The 18,387-nt window shown below is 32.8% G+C and overlaps 1 protein-coding gene across 1 annotated transcript in view; it reads left to right on the top strand.

Moving 5' to 3' along the window:
* Nucleotides 1-18,387, top strand: part of Cnbd1 (cyclic nucleotide binding domain containing 1) — a 417,626-nt gene that overhangs the window by 226,378 nt on the left and 172,861 nt on the right. The window contains exon 7 of the mRNA XM_026384576.2: nucleotides 9,057-9,244. Coding sequence (XP_026240361.2) covers nucleotides 9,057-9,244 — 188 coding nt within the window. The remainder of the gene's footprint in view (nucleotides 1-9,056; nucleotides 9,245-18,387) is intronic.

Raw genomic sequence — 18,387 nt, 5'->3', positions numbered from 1 at the left:
TTCCTTGATTCCCTGATATACTCATAATATATAACTATATATTTAATAACTGTTTATATATACTAGCATACATATTTATATACTTTTTGTCTAATGGATATGTCAGAATTTACTTGATAATTCTTTTTAAAGGGTTTTTGGTTTTTCCCTATCGTAAATACTGTGGTCCTAAATACATTCTTGTCTGTAGTAATTTTTATCTTTACTTGGTATTATTTATGACAATTTCTAAAGATAAAAGCAATGAATCAAAGGATGTGAATATTTTTATGTCTCTTGTTACATGTTGAAAAATTATCATAAATGTTTCATTCTAGCACTACATAAGAATGCTAATATCGCCTCATTCTAAATATTAAATCAATGATAATAGAGATATTGAAAATCATACTTTTTAAAAAAATAAACATTGTTTTATTATTACTAATATAAACTGTTTGGCAATTGGTTATTTGATACATATTTCCAATACAGAATAGCTCTTCTAAGTATGTCCTAAACTGCTTTGATTTTTTTCTTTTTAGGTACTGGAGATTTAACCCAAGGGAACTTTACCACTGAGCCACATTCCCAGCCATTTTTTTTTTTTTTTTTTGAGACAGGGTCTCACTAAATTGCTTAGAGCCTCGCTAAGTTGCTGAGGCTGGTCTTGAACTTGTGATTCTTCTGTCTCAGCCTCCCAAGTCATTGAGATTTTAGGTGTGTGCCACAGCACCTGGCTTAACTTAATTTGATTCTTTTCTTTCTTTCTTTTTTTTAGATATTTTTAGTTGTAGATGGACACAATACCTTTATTTTATTCATTTATTTTATGTGGCTCTGAGGATTGAACCCAGTGCCTTACACGTGCTAGGGGAGCACTCTACCACTGAGCCAAAACCCCAGCCCCTTTAATTTGATTCTTTAAAATGCTTTTCCCTATGCTATTCTTCTAACAAATGGGGTTATACACTATTCATTGTCATTTTCCACGCTTGATTGGAGACTGTCATGGAGTTCCACGATACTTGCTTTTGTATCTTGCTCATGCTATTTCCTATATTATAAATGTTTTCCCCCATATCTGTCAGTCAAAATTTATCTACATTTCAACATCCATCATAAATGTCACCTTTTTCATACTATCATCTCAGATCCTCTCCATCAGATAGAATTTATTTCCTCTCTGGAACTTCACATTATTTTTGTACTTATTTAGGGATCTTTACCTGTGATACCTTGTGTTAGAACAGTAATTTTTTAAAATTTGGGAGCAGTAAATATCAGGATTGACAGATCATTCCAAAAGAAGGTCTGTGCTCAAATAAATGAAATTAATTTCTTTACCTCCCTTCTTGTTCACTTTATGATAATGTGTATATATTTGGTTTTTCAATTTCAAAGTGAATATCCAGTCTTATTTGTATATTATTTTCCACAAGTTATAAAAATATTCTAAGAGAGGTTATTAGACTTGTGCCTTAACATAAATATTCCTGGCCCCATGAGGGAAAGTGAATAGACCCTAAGAGTGATCATCCCATGTGAAAAGATACCAGAGTCTATGAGTTAACTTATCTAAATTAAAATTTTTTATAACTTTCTGACATTTTCCTTAGCTGCCACCTAATGTTACGAGAAGAAAATACGCCATGAAAGAGTTTTTATCTTATTTCTCAATATACAGAATTATTAGTTAATTTTTTTCTCTCCAAATATTTTATAAGATTCTTTAGAAAGAAATGAAATACAGTTTCATAATGAAGCTTTCATACATTCAACAAGTGTTTCCTCACTGACTTAAATAGGCCAAGCTATGCACTAGGGGCTAGAAATTCTGAGAACAGAGCTCCTTCTCCTCAGAGGTTTGTTTCTATTGACGGAGACTGACAATGCTGAGTGCGGAAATTCTCTGAGATTCCCAGAGAAGGGGCATCAATTATGCTGCACAGAAGAGGCTGGAGGTCAAGAAAGGCCTTCCTATTGGATAGATAACACTTAAACTCGATTTTAGAGGCCAAGGAGTAATTAGCCAGCTGACAATATGACCTTATTCATCTATAGCTTTTTTAAACATTTAAGTCCCTCCAGAACGGTTGATTTTTAGTTAAAGGTCTGTGTAAGAAAGTGGAAGACAGTAAGTAATTTGCAAATGTTTGCTTTAGTTTGACTTTGTGTTTGGCCTTTAGCCTTCTGAAAAGTTACTACCAAAATGATTAATTAGACTTTTCCTTATTAGTATTTTAATTTCTTTTGAATGCTTTTTTACACACTTTTATTAAATGTGTTTAAGATACTTAAAAGCATGAAGTTTTTCCTAAGAGATTTTTTTTTGAGTCCTTATAAAAATAATTCTTTGGACTTTTCATGTAATAGAGATTAACTATATACATATTTTATTAAAATTTATTATGAATCTGCTTAATTTTTATGAATTACTTTACTTTTTCAAGGTATTGGAATCAATATTTTTAAATTCATATTTTCTTATTGCTTAATTTTTCTTGGATACTTTTATTCTTTTTCTTAAAATTTAATGATATAGTTTAATGTATTAAGTATTTAAATAAGACGTTTACAATTTGTTTCTTCTTATTGGTCAAAAATGTCAAATATTTCTGTTTATCTTGCATTATTAACAAATGTCTTTTCCTCTCAATTCATGAATTTAATATCACTTTGTGATTTCTCAGTAATATTATAATTGTTCTTTGGGAGCTTAATAGTTTTTTTTTTCTTCCCTAGATAATTTTTTTTGGTGCTTAAATAACTAGTTTATACATTTTATACCTAGTTGAAAATATTCCTTGAATTCTATCTGATGAACTTATTTTATTTCAGTTTCTACTATACTTTATACTTTTCTCTGGATTTATGACTGCATTAATGATTTTGTTTCGCCTTTTGTTTCAATGAGGATTATTTTCTTCTGTTTTTCTCATGTATTTGTAGAAATCACCTCAAATTTCAGCTCAATCTGCATATGTGTCTAAAGGTTCTTTTAAATTTTCATTTTTTTCAAATTTCTTTTATTGAATAAAAAAAAAAAACAGCTACACTAATTTAAAGAAATAATTGAGGGTCAATTTTGGAACTCTGTTACAAATAGTAGGAACTCTTTCTATCCTCTCTGAGATCATTTATAAGATGTATGAAACTAAACATGCATACACGTATTTTTATATATATGTATTCTGCAAAGATATGCTGTACACACACACACACATACACATAGTGCTCTGTAGGTGTGTGTGTGTGTGTGTGTGTGTGTGTGTCCCTCAGAGGTTGTAATATAGTTGATAACTTCCAAATGTTAATGTACTTTGTGACTTGTGACAACTTAATCATTCTGTGTCTTGATTTTTTTCATCTAAAACATGGACTAATGATATACAACTGTCGAGATTAATATTCAGTATTTGAACACCTTACACAGTACATGGCAAATATTTGATGCTCAGTATATGACATTCTTTGTAGTAAGTTTAGTCTGTCTGAGAACCAAGGATGGCTATGTTTCTGGATTTGGAAATTTTGGAGGAAAAAAAAAACGATGTTTCTCTTGTAGGCATGGCTGATCAACCCACTTATCATTAAGAGCTAAGAACATTGACCTGGATTTTATGGAGCTGGTCTAGGGACAGATATAGTAGATATGGTTACAGTTCTAATCAAGCCTTAGAAAATGCTCAATAAGTAACAGTGTCATTTCTGACATGGTCTATTTAAGTTAAAAATATTATTTTATCAGCAATAAATTATATTACTCAATTTCTTTCTAGACACATTTTCTTCGTAGCACACATATATTGACTTTCATTTTTCAGCTTTTTAAAATAACATATATAACTTTGAAATGTACCTTTTTAAGTTAAAATAACTCAAGGGGTTATTTGTTTAGGTTATATATCTAGTCTTACTGTTTATCATAATTGAAACTATATCAATCTAAAATATGTACTAAGGAAGAGAGAGAAAGATGCGGTGGGGCGGGAGGTGCTATACTATATAGAGTCACAAGGACCAGCAGAGTAATCTGGAGCTGCAGCAGGGTCTGTTTAAATGCTGGATTCATCACTACTGGCCCTCCAAACTTGGGAAGGATTAATTTTTTTTACTGTATTCATTTCCTAATTGTAAAACTGGAACAACCATAATACTTAATTTAAATATTTGCCAAGAGAACCAAAAGAGTTAATACATGTACAATGTTTAGAACATTTAATATGATCAAAACACAGAAAGGGCTCAAAAAGTATTTGCTATTGTGGCACATATCTGTAATCCCAGCAGCTTGAGAGGTTGAAACAGGAAGATCCCAAGTTCAAATTCAGCCTCAGCAAATAGTGAGGTTCTAAGCGACTTAGTGAGACTCTATCTCAAAATAAAAAAAATAAATAAAAAGTGCTGTGGATGTAGCTCAGTGGTTAAGCATCTCTGCATTCAATCCCTGGTACCAAAAAAAAAAAAAAAAAGTATTTGCTGTCATGGGTGAATACTCCTTTTCTTCCTACAGTTTGTTCACTCTACTACGTTAGCATTATTCTATTCTTACTGATATGCCATAGCATCAGGACATTGCACCTGCCCTGCCAACACTTCAGTTTTCCTAGAATTTAATGTTTCTGGTCCTTATCTTTAAGGTAAAATCTGCTTTCAGTGGTGCTCATAAGTGTACCTTAAGTGTATTTTTTTAATGAATCAGACAAATACTGCAAAACCAAATCTCTCAAAAAATATAGAATTTTGCCATCATCAAACATCAAGAAGTTCTCTGCATGCCTCTTACCAATCTCTAGCCCAACTCCCAGGGGCAATTACTTTGTTTTTTTCTCTTTTATGTTTTCACTATAAATTAGTTTTGCACCAAACATTTAGAGCTGTATAATGAAATCAAATAACATGTATCATTCTGTAATGCTCTCTTTCAATCAGAATAATGCTTTTGAGATTAATCAGTAGTTCTTTTATGGCTGAGTAATATTAAATTACATGGTTAGGCTAGACTTGTTGACACACTGTCTCTGTATGGATGGCTTTTGGCTTCTAGGATAAAGATGCTAGTGAAATTCCTGTACAAGCCTTTTTTTGGACATGCATTTTCTTGTCTTGGAGTAAATAAATACCTAAAAACTGAATTTCTGGAACATAGGTTAGATATAGGTCTCCTTTTATAAAAAGCAGACATTCTTACAGAGTACTATAACCATTTTGCTCTCCTTTTTCAACAATACATAAGAATTCCAGTTGATTCACATCCATACCAATATTTGAATTTTTTCAGCTTTAAAAATTGTGTTTATCCCAGTCCCTGTTCCTTCTATTTCCAAATAAATGCACTTATTAGAAATTCTGATTTATGTAAGAATTGGCAATACTTATTTTTTCTTTGTACTCTTTCTTAATTTTTGAAAAAAATTTTAGCAAGAAATTGAGCAGAAGTTTATGAAGTTTAAAATAGCTAAAATATCTTATGTAAATACTCATCAATGTTATGCAAACAATTATAGAACTTATTGTCTAAATTTCAGATACTTCATGACAGCAAAAGGCAAAATAACTATATTCTAAATCTATTAAGATATTTTCTGATAGCTGTGTTAGATGATGGAAGACCTAAGTCTAGTTATGAAAAAACTAAGGACAAAGATTCCCGTGCAATGCTTGAATAAAATATTTTGTACATCTTGATATTAAAAGTAACTTTTCCAAAGAATATTATTTAATATAATGATGTTTTAGGCAGTATTAACTAATTAATATACAGATTTTGGTGTGAGATACAGCCTTTTATGTCTCCAAGCTTCTTAATTCAAGTTGGTCAAAATGTCTCAAATAGTCATGTCATTAGTAAACCTGGTTATGCATATTAGTTTTGAAATTCAGAATTTATTAATATCCTTTAATAACAACATTGACAACATTTAAAAAGTTTTGTGTTCACTAAAAAATTCAAAAATAATGAACAGTTTGAATACGTGGAGATAATTTGACTTCACATATAATTCCTGAACTGAAAATTGATCCTAGGAATACATGTTTTTGTTTTTTGAGATTACATAATGAATACAACACTGAGGTCCCTTTTCCTGTCTCCTAGAGTTACCCTTGATCCTTTTATAGAACATTTCTTTGAAAAAGAAATTTATACATACCATTTTAAAGGATACTGCCTTAATATTAAAATATTTATTTATTTTATTTATTTTTTTATTGGTTGTTCAAAGCATTACATAGCTCATGACATATCATCTTTCATACATGATTCAAGTGGGTTATGAACTCCCATTTTTACCCCAAATACAAGTTGCAGAATCACATTGGTTACACATCCACATTTTTACATAATGCCACATTATCTTTCTAAAAAGATTTCTTTTTTTAAGAGAGAGAATTTTTTAACTATTTATTTTTCAGTTTTCGGTGGACACAACATCTTTATTTAATTTTTTTAATATGGTGCTGAGGACTGAACCTAGCGCCCCGCACATGCCAGGTGAGCACATTACCGCTTGTGCCACATCCCCAGCCCCTAAAAATATTTCTTAAAATTGCAAATGCAGCATTATTTTTGTACATAATAGAGTTAGCAGCTTCCAGAATAGCTTCATTTGATTTTTTTTGGTAAATATAATGTAAGGGTTAATGAGATATTTTCTGATCTAAATATTTTCTCATGATTCTCAGAATTTTTTCTCAAATTAGTTTAACTCCCTAATGACCTCCTGAATATTAAATATTTTACCATGTAAATGTGAACATTAATACAGTATAAGCAAATTATTTTGCAAAATTCACTATTGCTCGGTAAAGATCTAGCAGAAAAGGAGGATTTTCTCGAGTGGATCAGAGGAGTTGTATTTATCTCCAAAGTGAACACATTTTCTTGGGGAATGATACTTAGAGTGTGCAGTTTTCAATTTAACATTTGTGTCCTAATTATTACATATATATTAGGTGCTGCTGTTCAACTGAGATAACTGCTGTTCAAATGAAGGTAGAGATTACTGTGAAATTAGTTTCAACACATGATATAAATTGTCAGCCTAATGTAGAAATCCACACATAATCATCCCATATATCTGTTATCATCTTTAGTTTATTTAAGCATAGATTTTCAAACCAAATAGCATTGCAGTTTGGTGGTGGACTTTTGAAAATAATCTTATCTATATCCATGACTTTTACAAAATGCCATTCTTTATATATAGTTATCAAAATTGATGTGTCACATGGGGTAATATTCTCTGTGACAATGTAACTATACATGTTAGTAACAGATGGGCCAATTATGCTTAGAGATAACCAAAATACCAACAATATCCACATGAAAATTCTGTTCAGCCCTGAGTAATAGAGAACTAATGAACAATAGTTTAAGCCAATTTTGGGTTTTATTTATGTCATATCACAAGAAGTCACCAGATAAACACACCAAAAAAACATCAGAGTCAGAACTCTAATATCCACCTCACATTTTCATTTTAGTGACAATGTGTCTGTCCTAGTCTCAACATCATTCTTCATTCTAGGTAGCATGTACATATGTGTGTGTGTGTGTGTGTGTGTGTGTGTGTGTTGTTGTTGTTGTTGTTGTGCAAGTTTGGAAAACAAAAATTCTCCCAATAGTTTATTAATCAGAATGATACTGCATGGCCACAAATTTAAGAGTGTCTGGGAAATGGAATTTTTATCATGGCAAATGCAACGTTGAATAAAGTGATGGTTAGTAAAGGAAAAGGATAAAATTCACATTGGGAAGGCAAATGGAAGTACTTGAAATAAGATTGTTTATACAATGCATCTATTCCCACAATTTTTAATCTATGCTGAGAAGTATCAGTTAACTCTACACTGAAACAATATAAAATGTACTTTTAGAATATACCTTTCTGTTAACAGGCCCCCCAACACTGTTGTCAGTCAAAACCATTACTTGTCTAACAAAATTTATACTCATTGATCTTTACAGATGCCTGCTACCATTTGATGCTCAAATAGCTCACCTAATAGCCATTAAAAAACAAATTTTCTGCAGTGCCCTTACCACACAGATTAAATGTTTAGTGAACAATATTGTGCTACCCAGAATGGGTCCATATGAACCTCAGACATCCAAGCAAAATCAAACTTTGCTTTAAAGAAGAGTGAAGAAATCATGGTGATAAAGAACCACACTAATAAACACTGAGGTCAGATGATAATAATAATTTGAAAAAAAAAAGCAGAGAACACAGGCAACTGAGAACATCTAGGGATACAAATACACATGATTGCCCCTGAAAATCAATTTGTGAAGTTTCTGTTTAAGATGATGAGCAAAGTGTAATAAGGAATCTTGTAGCACTTGAATGACTTGTTCCAGTTCTATAAAAAAATGTAAAGAGTTGAGAACTGGAGAAAGAGGCCATTCATTTACTATGCCCTGCTTTTACAAAAGTAGAAGCTCCAGAGGAGCTGGAACTGATCTAAATAGCTCATAAGGAAATATATCTGCCAGACCTACAGACACACAGTTGAACTGGATTGGTTTACAGATTGATTGTGGAGACTTACAATGTGGTTTTTTTCAATCAGTTTTTCCAAACTATCTGCCTTACTCAGTTCTAGAAATGGTCATCATGTCCAGAACAATAATAAATAACAATTAATAGTGTGTGTGTATGTGTATGTGTGTGTGTGTATATATGTTATATATAATATATATGCTTATATTATATAATACATAATATATATTATAATTATATATTTATTATTACTTATATAAAATAAGCAAATGCCAATTTTGAGGCAAGAGTGTCAAGTTCAAGTTTCTCATTATATTAAGGTATGAGAAATGACACCATGCTCTTTTTACCCCCCTGGCAATTCCATGGGAAGATGGGCTACTATACACAATGTCTGAAATGAATACTCCAAATGGGCCTTTGTATTCTTGTTATTTGAGTACTCTCTTTGTGAATGGCTGAGGGGGCTACATTGTAGTTATTGTCATAGTATATAAATTGAAAGGAATCTGCAAGTATGATATATGTTCTAGTCATATCTATATCTTTTTTGGATTTGTTTTGTTTCAGTGTACGGAAATGATGGATTTTATATAATACTGAAAGGCCAAGCTCGACCTCGCATAAAAGTGTATAAAAACCTGTTGGAAGACACTAAATCAACAACCTCTTTGCCATCTCACAGCAGCTTTATTTTTGATGAAGACTTTCCAAATTCTCTACTTTCTGGGTTGTACGTACCTTCATATGACACAGTGGTAAGAGACCAATATTTTCTTTTTCCACAAGCAACAAGGTAACCTGATGGTTAATTTTTTCTTTTTCTGATATTTAGATCTAAATTATCTCCAATGTACTGCAAAAGTCAAAATAGTATATCTCTTAAAATAAATTGGGGTTGGGGTTGTGGCTCAGTGGTAGAGTGCTTGCCTGGCATGTGAGGCACTGGGTTCAATTCTCAGCACTACATGTAAATAAATAAAAAAAAGATCCATTAACAACTAAAAATATTTTATGTTTTATGTATATATATTAATTTGTGTGTATATATATATATATATATATATATATTGAACTATCAATATTAAACTGGAAATTTGATGATTAAAATTTTTGTTGCAGGATGCCTTCAGTAGCATATTGCTCATAGGTAGGGGATGTGTGGTCCCTTTGATACCTGAAACAAGGTCAATGTGGCTGGTTCATTGACAGAGTAATGGTGTTATTTTGCATTAAAGGTGAGGTTACAGAGACTTGAGGATAGGGAAACAACTGATTAGCATGATCAGGTCAAGGATGTGTTTATCATGTTTATCTCAATGCTAAGATAATCAAGGTCTTGATTGCATTATAATAAAAAATTCGTACTTGAAGAAAATCTATTGCCTACATATATTTCAAGATTATCAGTTGGTAAATTGCCTCTGCCAAAACTCATTTGTTTGCATAAGTAGCCCCTTATCCAAGTTCATGGTGTTCTACACATCATTGCTTCCGATGAAGTCATCTGTGATTGTGGAATTTATTTTACTCTTCTTTGTGGCTGAGTAATATTCCATTGTGCATTTTATTTATCCATTCATTTATTGAAGGACACCTTGGTTGGTTCCATAGCTTGACTATTGTCAATTATCCTCCCATAAACATTCATTTGGCTATTTCACTGTAGTATCCTGATTTTAAGTCCTTTGTTTATAAACCGAGGAGTGGGATAACTGCATCAAATGGTGGTTTCATACCAAGTTTTTGAAGGAATCTCCATACTGCTTTCCAGAGTGGTTATACCAATTAGTAGTCCCACCAGCAATATATGAGTGAATATTTTACCCCACATCCTCATCAACATTTATTGTTACTTGTATTCATGATAATTGCCATTCTGACTGGAGTAAGATTGAATCTCTGTGCAGATTTAAATTGCATTTCTCTAATTGCTAGAGATGTTGAACATTTTTTCATCTATTTGTTGAACACAATTGTATTTATTCTTCTGTGAAGGGCCTGTTCAGTTCCTTTGCCCATTTATTGATCAGGTTATGTGTTTCATTGGTGTTAATTTTGTTGAGCTCTTTTGTATATCCTGGTGGTTATGCTGTATCTGAGGTGCAAGTTGCAAATGTTTTTTTCCCATTCTATAGGCTTTCTCTTCCTTTTCTTCATTATTCACTTGTTTGTGAAGAAGCTTTTCAGTTTGAAACTATTCCATTTATTGATTCTTGATTTTACTTCTTCTGCTTTAGGAATATTGTTGAGAAAATCAAATCCTAAACTGAAATAGTAGAGAGTTGGGCTTACATTTTCCTCTAGTAATTTCAGAGTCTCTGATATAATTCCTAGCTCCATGATCTACTTTGAGTTGAGTTGTATACAGAGGAAGAGATAGGGGTTAAGTTTTATTCTGCTGCATATGAATTTCCAGTTTCCCCAGCACCATGAATTGAAGAGGCTATCTTTTTTCCAATGTATGTTTATGGAGCCTTTGTCTAGTATGAGCTAACTGTATTTATGTGGTTTTTCCTCTTTGTATTTTATTCTGTTCCATTTGTCTTCATGTCTCTTTTGGTGCCGATACCATGGTCTTTTTGTTATCATAGCTCTGTAGTATGTTTTAATATCTGGTATTGTGATGGCTCTTGCTTGCTTCACTGTTCAAAATAAGGATTGCTTTGGCTATTCTGGCCTCTTTTTTTTCCAAATGAATTTCATGGCTGCTTTTTTTATTCCTATGAAAAATGATCATTGTAATTTTAAGAGGAATCTCTATAGAGATTTTGGTAGTATGACAATTTTGACAGTATTAATTCTGCCTATCCAAGAATTTCTTTTCTTTAGTGTTATGTGAGGTTTTTTGTAGAGTTCTTTCCCCTCTTTTGTTATGTTGATTCCCATATATTTTATATTTTGAAGCTATTGTGAATGGGATAATTTTTCTAATTTCTCTTTTAGTTGATTCATCATTGGTATATAGGGACACAATTGATTTGTGGGTGTTAATTTTATATCTTGCTACTTTATTGAATTCATTTATAAGTTCTTTTAAATACAGAATCATATCATTGGCAAATAGGGATAGTATGTGCTCTTCTTTTCCCATTAGGTTCCCTTTAATTTATTTATTTTGTCTAATTGCTCTGGCTAGGGTTTTAAAGACTATGTTGGGTAGAAGTGGTGAAAGAGAATATCCCTGTTTTGTTCTAGATTTTAAAGGGAATGCTTTCAGTTTTTCTCCATTGGCTTAACATAGATAGCGTTTAAAATGTGAAGAATATTTCTTCTATCTCTAGTTTTCTAGTGTTTTGAGCATGAATGGATGATGCATTTTTTCAAATGTTTTTTTCTGAATCTTTTGAGATAATCATGTGATTCTTATCTTTATTGATATGAAGAATTACATTTATTGATTTCCATATGTTGAACCAACCTTGCATCCCTGGTATGAAACCCACTTGATCATGGTGTACTATCTTTTTAATATGTTATTGTATGCAATTTGACAATATTTTATTAAGAATTTTGCATCTATGTTCATCAGGTTTATTGGTCTGAAGTTTCCTTTTCTTGATGTGTCTTTGTCTGGTTTTCATATCAAGGTGATACTAACTTCATAGAATGAGTTTAGAAAGGGTTTCCTTCAATTTATGTATTTTTTCAATTTCATGGAATAATTTGAGGAGTATTGGTGTAAGTTCTTCTTTGAAGGTCTGATAAAATTTGGCTGAGAATGCATCTTACCCTAGGCTTTTCTTTATTGGTAGGTTTTTGATGGTGTCTTCATATCATTGCTTGTAATCGATCTGTTTAAATTTTCTATGTCCTCCTGACTTTTTTTTTTAAGGTAAGTCATATATCTCTAGAAATTTGTTGTTATCTTCAAGATTTTCTATTTTATTGAAGCACATATTTTCAAAATAGTTTCTGATTATTTTCTATATTTCAGTCTGTCTGTAGTGATGTTTCCTTTGTTATCACCAATTTTAGTAATTTGACATTTCTCTCTTCATTAAATTGGCTAAGACTTTATCAATTTTATTAATTTTTTTGAAAGATACAACTTTTTGTTTTGTTGATATTTTGATTTTTTTGGTTCCAATTTCATCTCTGATTTTAATTATTTTTTTCTTCTACTGATTTTAGGGCTGTTTTTGTTGTTCTTTTCCAGACCTTTGAGATGTAAAGGAGGTTATTTATTTGATGACACTCTATTCTTTCAATGAATGTGCTCCATGCTATAAATGTTACTCTTATCACCTCCTTCATATTATCCCAGAGATTTTGATATTTTGTATCACTTTACTCTAATTATTATTTTTAATTTTATCTCTGATATCTTCAGGTATTCATCAGCATATATTCAACAGCATATATTTAGTCTACAGGTATCAGGGTAGCTTCTATTTTTTACTTCTAATTTTATTCTATTATAATCTAATAAAATTCATGGTATTATCTCTGTTTTTTTTTTATATTAGCTAAGATTTTTTTGCGGCCTAAGGTATGTTCTATTGTAGAGAAGGAACTGTATGGCAATGAGAAGAAAGTATGTTCAGTCACTGATGATAAGAAATAGTCTATATATGTTAAGTCTAAATTATTAATTGTAATTTTGAGTTCCATAGCTTCATTATTTAGTTATTGTTTGGAATATCTATGAGTGATGAGAGGGGCATGTTAAAGTCATCCTATTATTGTGTTGAGATCTATGTGATTCTTGAAATTTTGAAAGGTTTCTTTCATATACAGATATGCTCCATTATTTGGGGCTTCAGTGTTTATGATTGAATGTTTTATTATTTATAATTCCCTTAAACAGTATGAAGAGGCCTGCTTTGTCCCTTACGTGTGAATAGTAAGGTTTTTTTTCCCCCCATCCTTTTACCTTGAGTCTGTTGATGTCTTTGCCATGAGGTGAGTCCTTTGTTGACCTCATCTTGTTAGGTCTTGTTTTATAATCCAATCTTACAGTCTATGTCTTTTGATTGTTGAATTTAGGCCATTTATATTCAATGTTATTATTGGAATATGATTTTTATTCCTTGTAATTTTGATTTATTTCTGTTTTTTAACTTGAATTAGTTTCTTCTTTGATCAACTAGTCTTCTAGTGTAGTTCTTCCATTTGCTGATTTTCAGATTTTTCTTCATTTCCTCTTCATGAAATATTTTATTGACTATGTTCCATAGTATAGGCTTTTAAATTGAGAATTCTTTTAAATTTTGTTTATAACAGAAGGTTTTATATTTCATCATAAATTCTGAAGCTTAATTTTGCAGGATATAGTATTCTTAGTTTGCATCCATTTTCTTTCACTTTGCTATACCGGATTCCCAAACTTCCTAGCTTTAAAAAGTCTGGACTGACAAATCACCTGAGATTGGTTTCTCTCTGAATGTGACTTGGCATTTTTCTTTGGCACCCTTTAAAATTTCTATCCTTATATTCAGTATGATAGGCATTTTCATAATAATATGCCTGGGTGCAGATGTATTTTAATTTTGTATAATGGGTTCCTGTCTGCTTCCTGTTTTTGATGTTTCACTTCATTCTTAAGTTTGGAGAATTTTCAGATACTGTTTCATTGAGAACATTATGCAGTCCTTTGTTTTATATCTCTGAGCCTTCATCTATCTATTGTTTGTGAGTCTATCCATCTAACAATTGGTCTTCAGGCAGTAGAGATTCTACTCTGTGGATTTATTGTGTCCCTGAAGGTCTTCTATACGTCACAGTTAGGGAGAGACTATTCATAATAACAACCAATGCAAACAATTTATATCATTAAATCAAATAGTTCTTGCTATGAAATCTACAATGTAGATTGTCATAATAATCAGAAATGACATGATTAGTTATTGCTCATGGAAAACAGTAAGTTTACAAAAGAGTTGACAATTTCAAATGATGAACAGGTAGAGAACAGAAGTAAGGTATAATATGATGATAATAAGGGAGGAGGAGAGGAAGTAGAAGTAAGAAATTAAAGAAAGAGTGAAAAGGAAATCAATAGAGATTGGCTATTAGTAGAGGAAAAGAGAAAGTGAGTTGAGGGAATGAGATAAGTGGGAAGATAAATGTATTGAATAAAAATTTAAAAATAGAAATAAAAAAGAAGTGAAAAGAAGAACAAAATTTATATATACTAATCAAATATCCTAGTCCTCAAAAAACTGATCCATGAAAAATAACTGCCTTCAAAAAATTCTAGAAATGAGAAAAAAATCAATAGATATGAATATGTTTAATCATCCAGTTAAAGATAGAGTTCATTAAGAGGAAAGAAGAGATGGGGGTAGAAAAGGGTATGCAGATTCAAGAGGTAAATATGGCAAATGCAGCTATGACTTAGGAGGTGTTTGTGAGAGGGGAGAAGAAAAAATTAGAAAGTAAAAGATTTACAAAAAGAGTGAAAGAGAACAATGGAATTCAGCTGCTAGCAAGAAAAAAGAGAGGAAACAGAAACAAAGGGAAAAAAAGTTGTGAAAGAGACAATAGAAAATAAATCCAAAATATACTAATCAAAAACCCTAACCCTCAAAAAACAGAGCATGTAAAAATAATTACCTTCAAGGAATGCTAAAATTGAAAAAGCAGAAACCAATAAGAACATGTACAAATGTATAAATGTCCATTGTTTATCAATCAGCACACATTCGTGAACAAAACAAATACAAAAACAAAATAACAGACTAGTCAATGAGAGTATATGCATGCTTTCTGTGCTAAGTTGTTTTTCTGTTTCTCAGCTTCCCTTCTCAGGGTGATGGTGTGAGCAGCTTTTGGCTTCACTTCCAGGATATAGTTGCCTTTGGGTTCTAAGAGATGAGTTTCTGCAAATGAAGTTCCCAGGAACAAGGCATAACTCTGCTATTGTCCCAGATGTTTCATTTCTTGGAAAGTTATTAGGCATTAATGAATCAATGCACTCCTAGGACTGTACCCCACTACTCTGACCAGGGTACCACTCATGAGAAGGGGGATTTGGTTCTTCACTGTTTCTGTTGTTCAGGGATACTGCCCTTTTGTGGCCTCTCAAGGACTGTTTCTGAGCTCTGAATTCAGTCACTCCACCCATTCAGATTCTCCCTGCTCTGCTGGTCCTGTGCTCTGGCTGATTCAAGAGAGATGGGTAAGGAGGAGGCCTCCTCCAGCCTCTTTAACCTGTATTACCCCCAGGCAAAATGGTCTCCATGCCAGAAATTCTCCTGATTTGATAAGCTCAGTTTAGATCTTGCAGCTGGCATCCTGTGGATTCCATCCTGGAACTCACAGATCTGAGTTCCTGGTCTGAGTTGGTGCTGTTGTCCCACTGATGTACCAATATATTTCCAGGTTGGGCTCCCCTTGCACAATAGGAAGACCTGGGTCAGTTCCAGGCACCAATTAGTCTAATGAGCCAAACAGCCTCTGGGTTGGCCCAGGGCAGGCTGCCCCTGTGATACTGGAATTTCCCCATGACAAGGCTTTCCCAGCACTTTTCAGTCTTTTCTGACTTTGCGTGTTAATTTTCCCCACTCTCACCAGGAGCTGAGCTCCAATTCTATTTCTTATCATTGTCTGATGTACCCCAAATTTCCCAGTCTTCAAGGCTCTCTGTCCAACATTGAATATTAATGGAGTACATATTTCATTTACCTCACAGAGAAGTAGTTTTCTCGCTGTCCCAAGTCCTAGAGCTGTGAGAAAAGTCTCTTCCTGCTAATCCACCATCTTGTCCTGCATTAAGTCTTTGAGAGCTGCTATAGTCTCTGTCATTCCACTTGAGATATAATACTGTTTATTTCCTTTCCTGTCCTGCATCAGTAGAGGGACAGAGACACCTGTTTTAAAGGCATCCACTCAATCTTACTGTGATAGTTTTTACCACACAGACCATGAATCCAGTGTGGGCGTTCTGCTAATTCCCAAGTATTCATTCAAACCTTCACATCTGGGGAACATCGAAATTGACACAGACTATGTCTGTGAACCCTGCAGAGTCACTCTGAGGTAGAGCAGGACCACAGCTCTATAATTTATGCATTCTGCATGTTTCTTCACTGAAACAAGTGCCTTTCATGACATTTTGTGTACCAAGGTTTTAATGTCATGGTTTCAAATTTCAGGGCTCTATTTCTTTCCAATCAAATGGATAAGAAGTATTCTAGATGGGAAAAAAATGGGTCTACATTGAACAATGTCATTAAACTAATAAACTTCAGACTTTTAACCTTATCGTTTTTGTTTTATCAACTTAGCTCATTAACTGTGAAGATAAAATATAATAGATTTCACCAGTTTCACATGGTATTTTAGCAGGTATAATATCAGTGCCTTGATTATTCTTATAAAATTTGTATCTCAATAATAATAATAAGCTTATTTGGTTCCCACACTCCTGCTTTTGTATATATTGAGCAAATAATTTACCACTTGTTTAATAATTTACAGAACTGGCCTTTTGTTTCAGAGAATTGATATGCATGTCTCTAAGTAGCCATACAAGTCAAAACACACACACACACACACACACACACACACACACACAGGGACTCTATTTGCTGACTATATTTTGATGGAACCAGGGGACCATTCAAATGAAACATTTAAAAATTATTCTTGTTTTTAACAAAGGATATAAAAATGTTTTAATAAGAACAAGGAAGACTGTACATGATGAAGTAGGAGCTGTCCTGACAATGAGATCTGGGGAATTCAGAGGAATAGCAAGTTCAGTGTGACTTAGAAAGTCCAGAGGAATGTCCTGGAATGAAGGAACTGAATTATGTGACTAAAAAGGAATTTGTAGATTAATGAAGAATAGAGGCACTGTACCCTTGTTTTATAGAATTCCATATAACGTTGCACATAATAAAGGGGCTGCTGGCTACTTTTGTTCCCTGCCCACATTGTGTGGCCTTACATGGTTTCTAATAAAGCACCACTTTTAAGAGCACAGGTAATGGAGTCAGAGCACATTTTATAGCTCTGGAAACATGAGCAATTTAGACTCTAGGCTTCAGGTTGCTTATCCATAAAAACTGAACTAATAATATTACTTACCTTGTAAATCATGGTTTTAGAGATTATATAAAGCACCAAGAACGTGCAAGACCCTGGATTTGATCTCCAGCACACAGCACATCAAAAAAGAAAAGTCAGGGGAGTAATACCTAACATACTGTGGAAGTTCAGTTTTTACCTACAGCTGTCGTTGTTCATATGATGCTTTTGTTTTTCATTTCTTCTCTTTTTCCAAGTTTCATTTTCCAGACTCTCTTATATCTTGCTGATGCAACAACCTCTTCTACTTATGTATAATTTACAAACTTCTTCCATTCATCTCCCACATTGTCACTAGTGTGACGTTTGTAAAAGTCAAATGCGTAAGATGTTTCAGTCATTTTTAGTCACTTATAAAATTCAAATTCCTCTGCCATAGCTTCCAGGGTCCTTCATGAATGTGCTCAGCTCCCCAGTACAACCTTTGGACTAGTTATGATGAATGGCTTGTAGTTCATTGCAAGTTTCTATCATCTCCATGTCTTTATATATTTTGTCCTTTGAACCCAGAATGGCAGGCTCTTGTGAGGTTTCTCAACAGTCTCTTAAAACTGATAAAGCTTCAATTGCTCTTTGAAACCTCCCCTCACTTTCTCTGGTGCTCTGATCCAAATTGTTTATGCCTGTAGACAGTCCTGTTAACTTCCCTCTCATGACCTACTTTAGATTTAGATTTTCAGATTTTGTTTTGCTTTCATTCAATGGTACGTGCACTGAAGTTAGTCTGTGTATTACTCTTCCTTTCCCATGTGTGCATAGGTATAATGACGGGCATAGATAGAGAATTCACTTAAAATAAAGCATGTACAACAGGGTAAGTGAAAAAAAAAATGAACAAGTGAATTGACAGAAATATCTCAAGTAG

Source organism: Urocitellus parryii, chromosome 7 (assembly GCF_045843805.1).
Source record: "Urocitellus parryii isolate mUroPar1 chromosome 7, mUroPar1.hap1, whole genome shotgun sequence".
In the NCBI taxonomy this organism is placed as follows: Eukaryota; Metazoa; Chordata; class Mammalia; order Rodentia; family Sciuridae; genus Urocitellus; species Urocitellus parryii.
The sequence above is the reverse complement of the archived record's forward strand: the minus strand, read 5'-3'. Positions and strand labels throughout refer to the sequence as shown.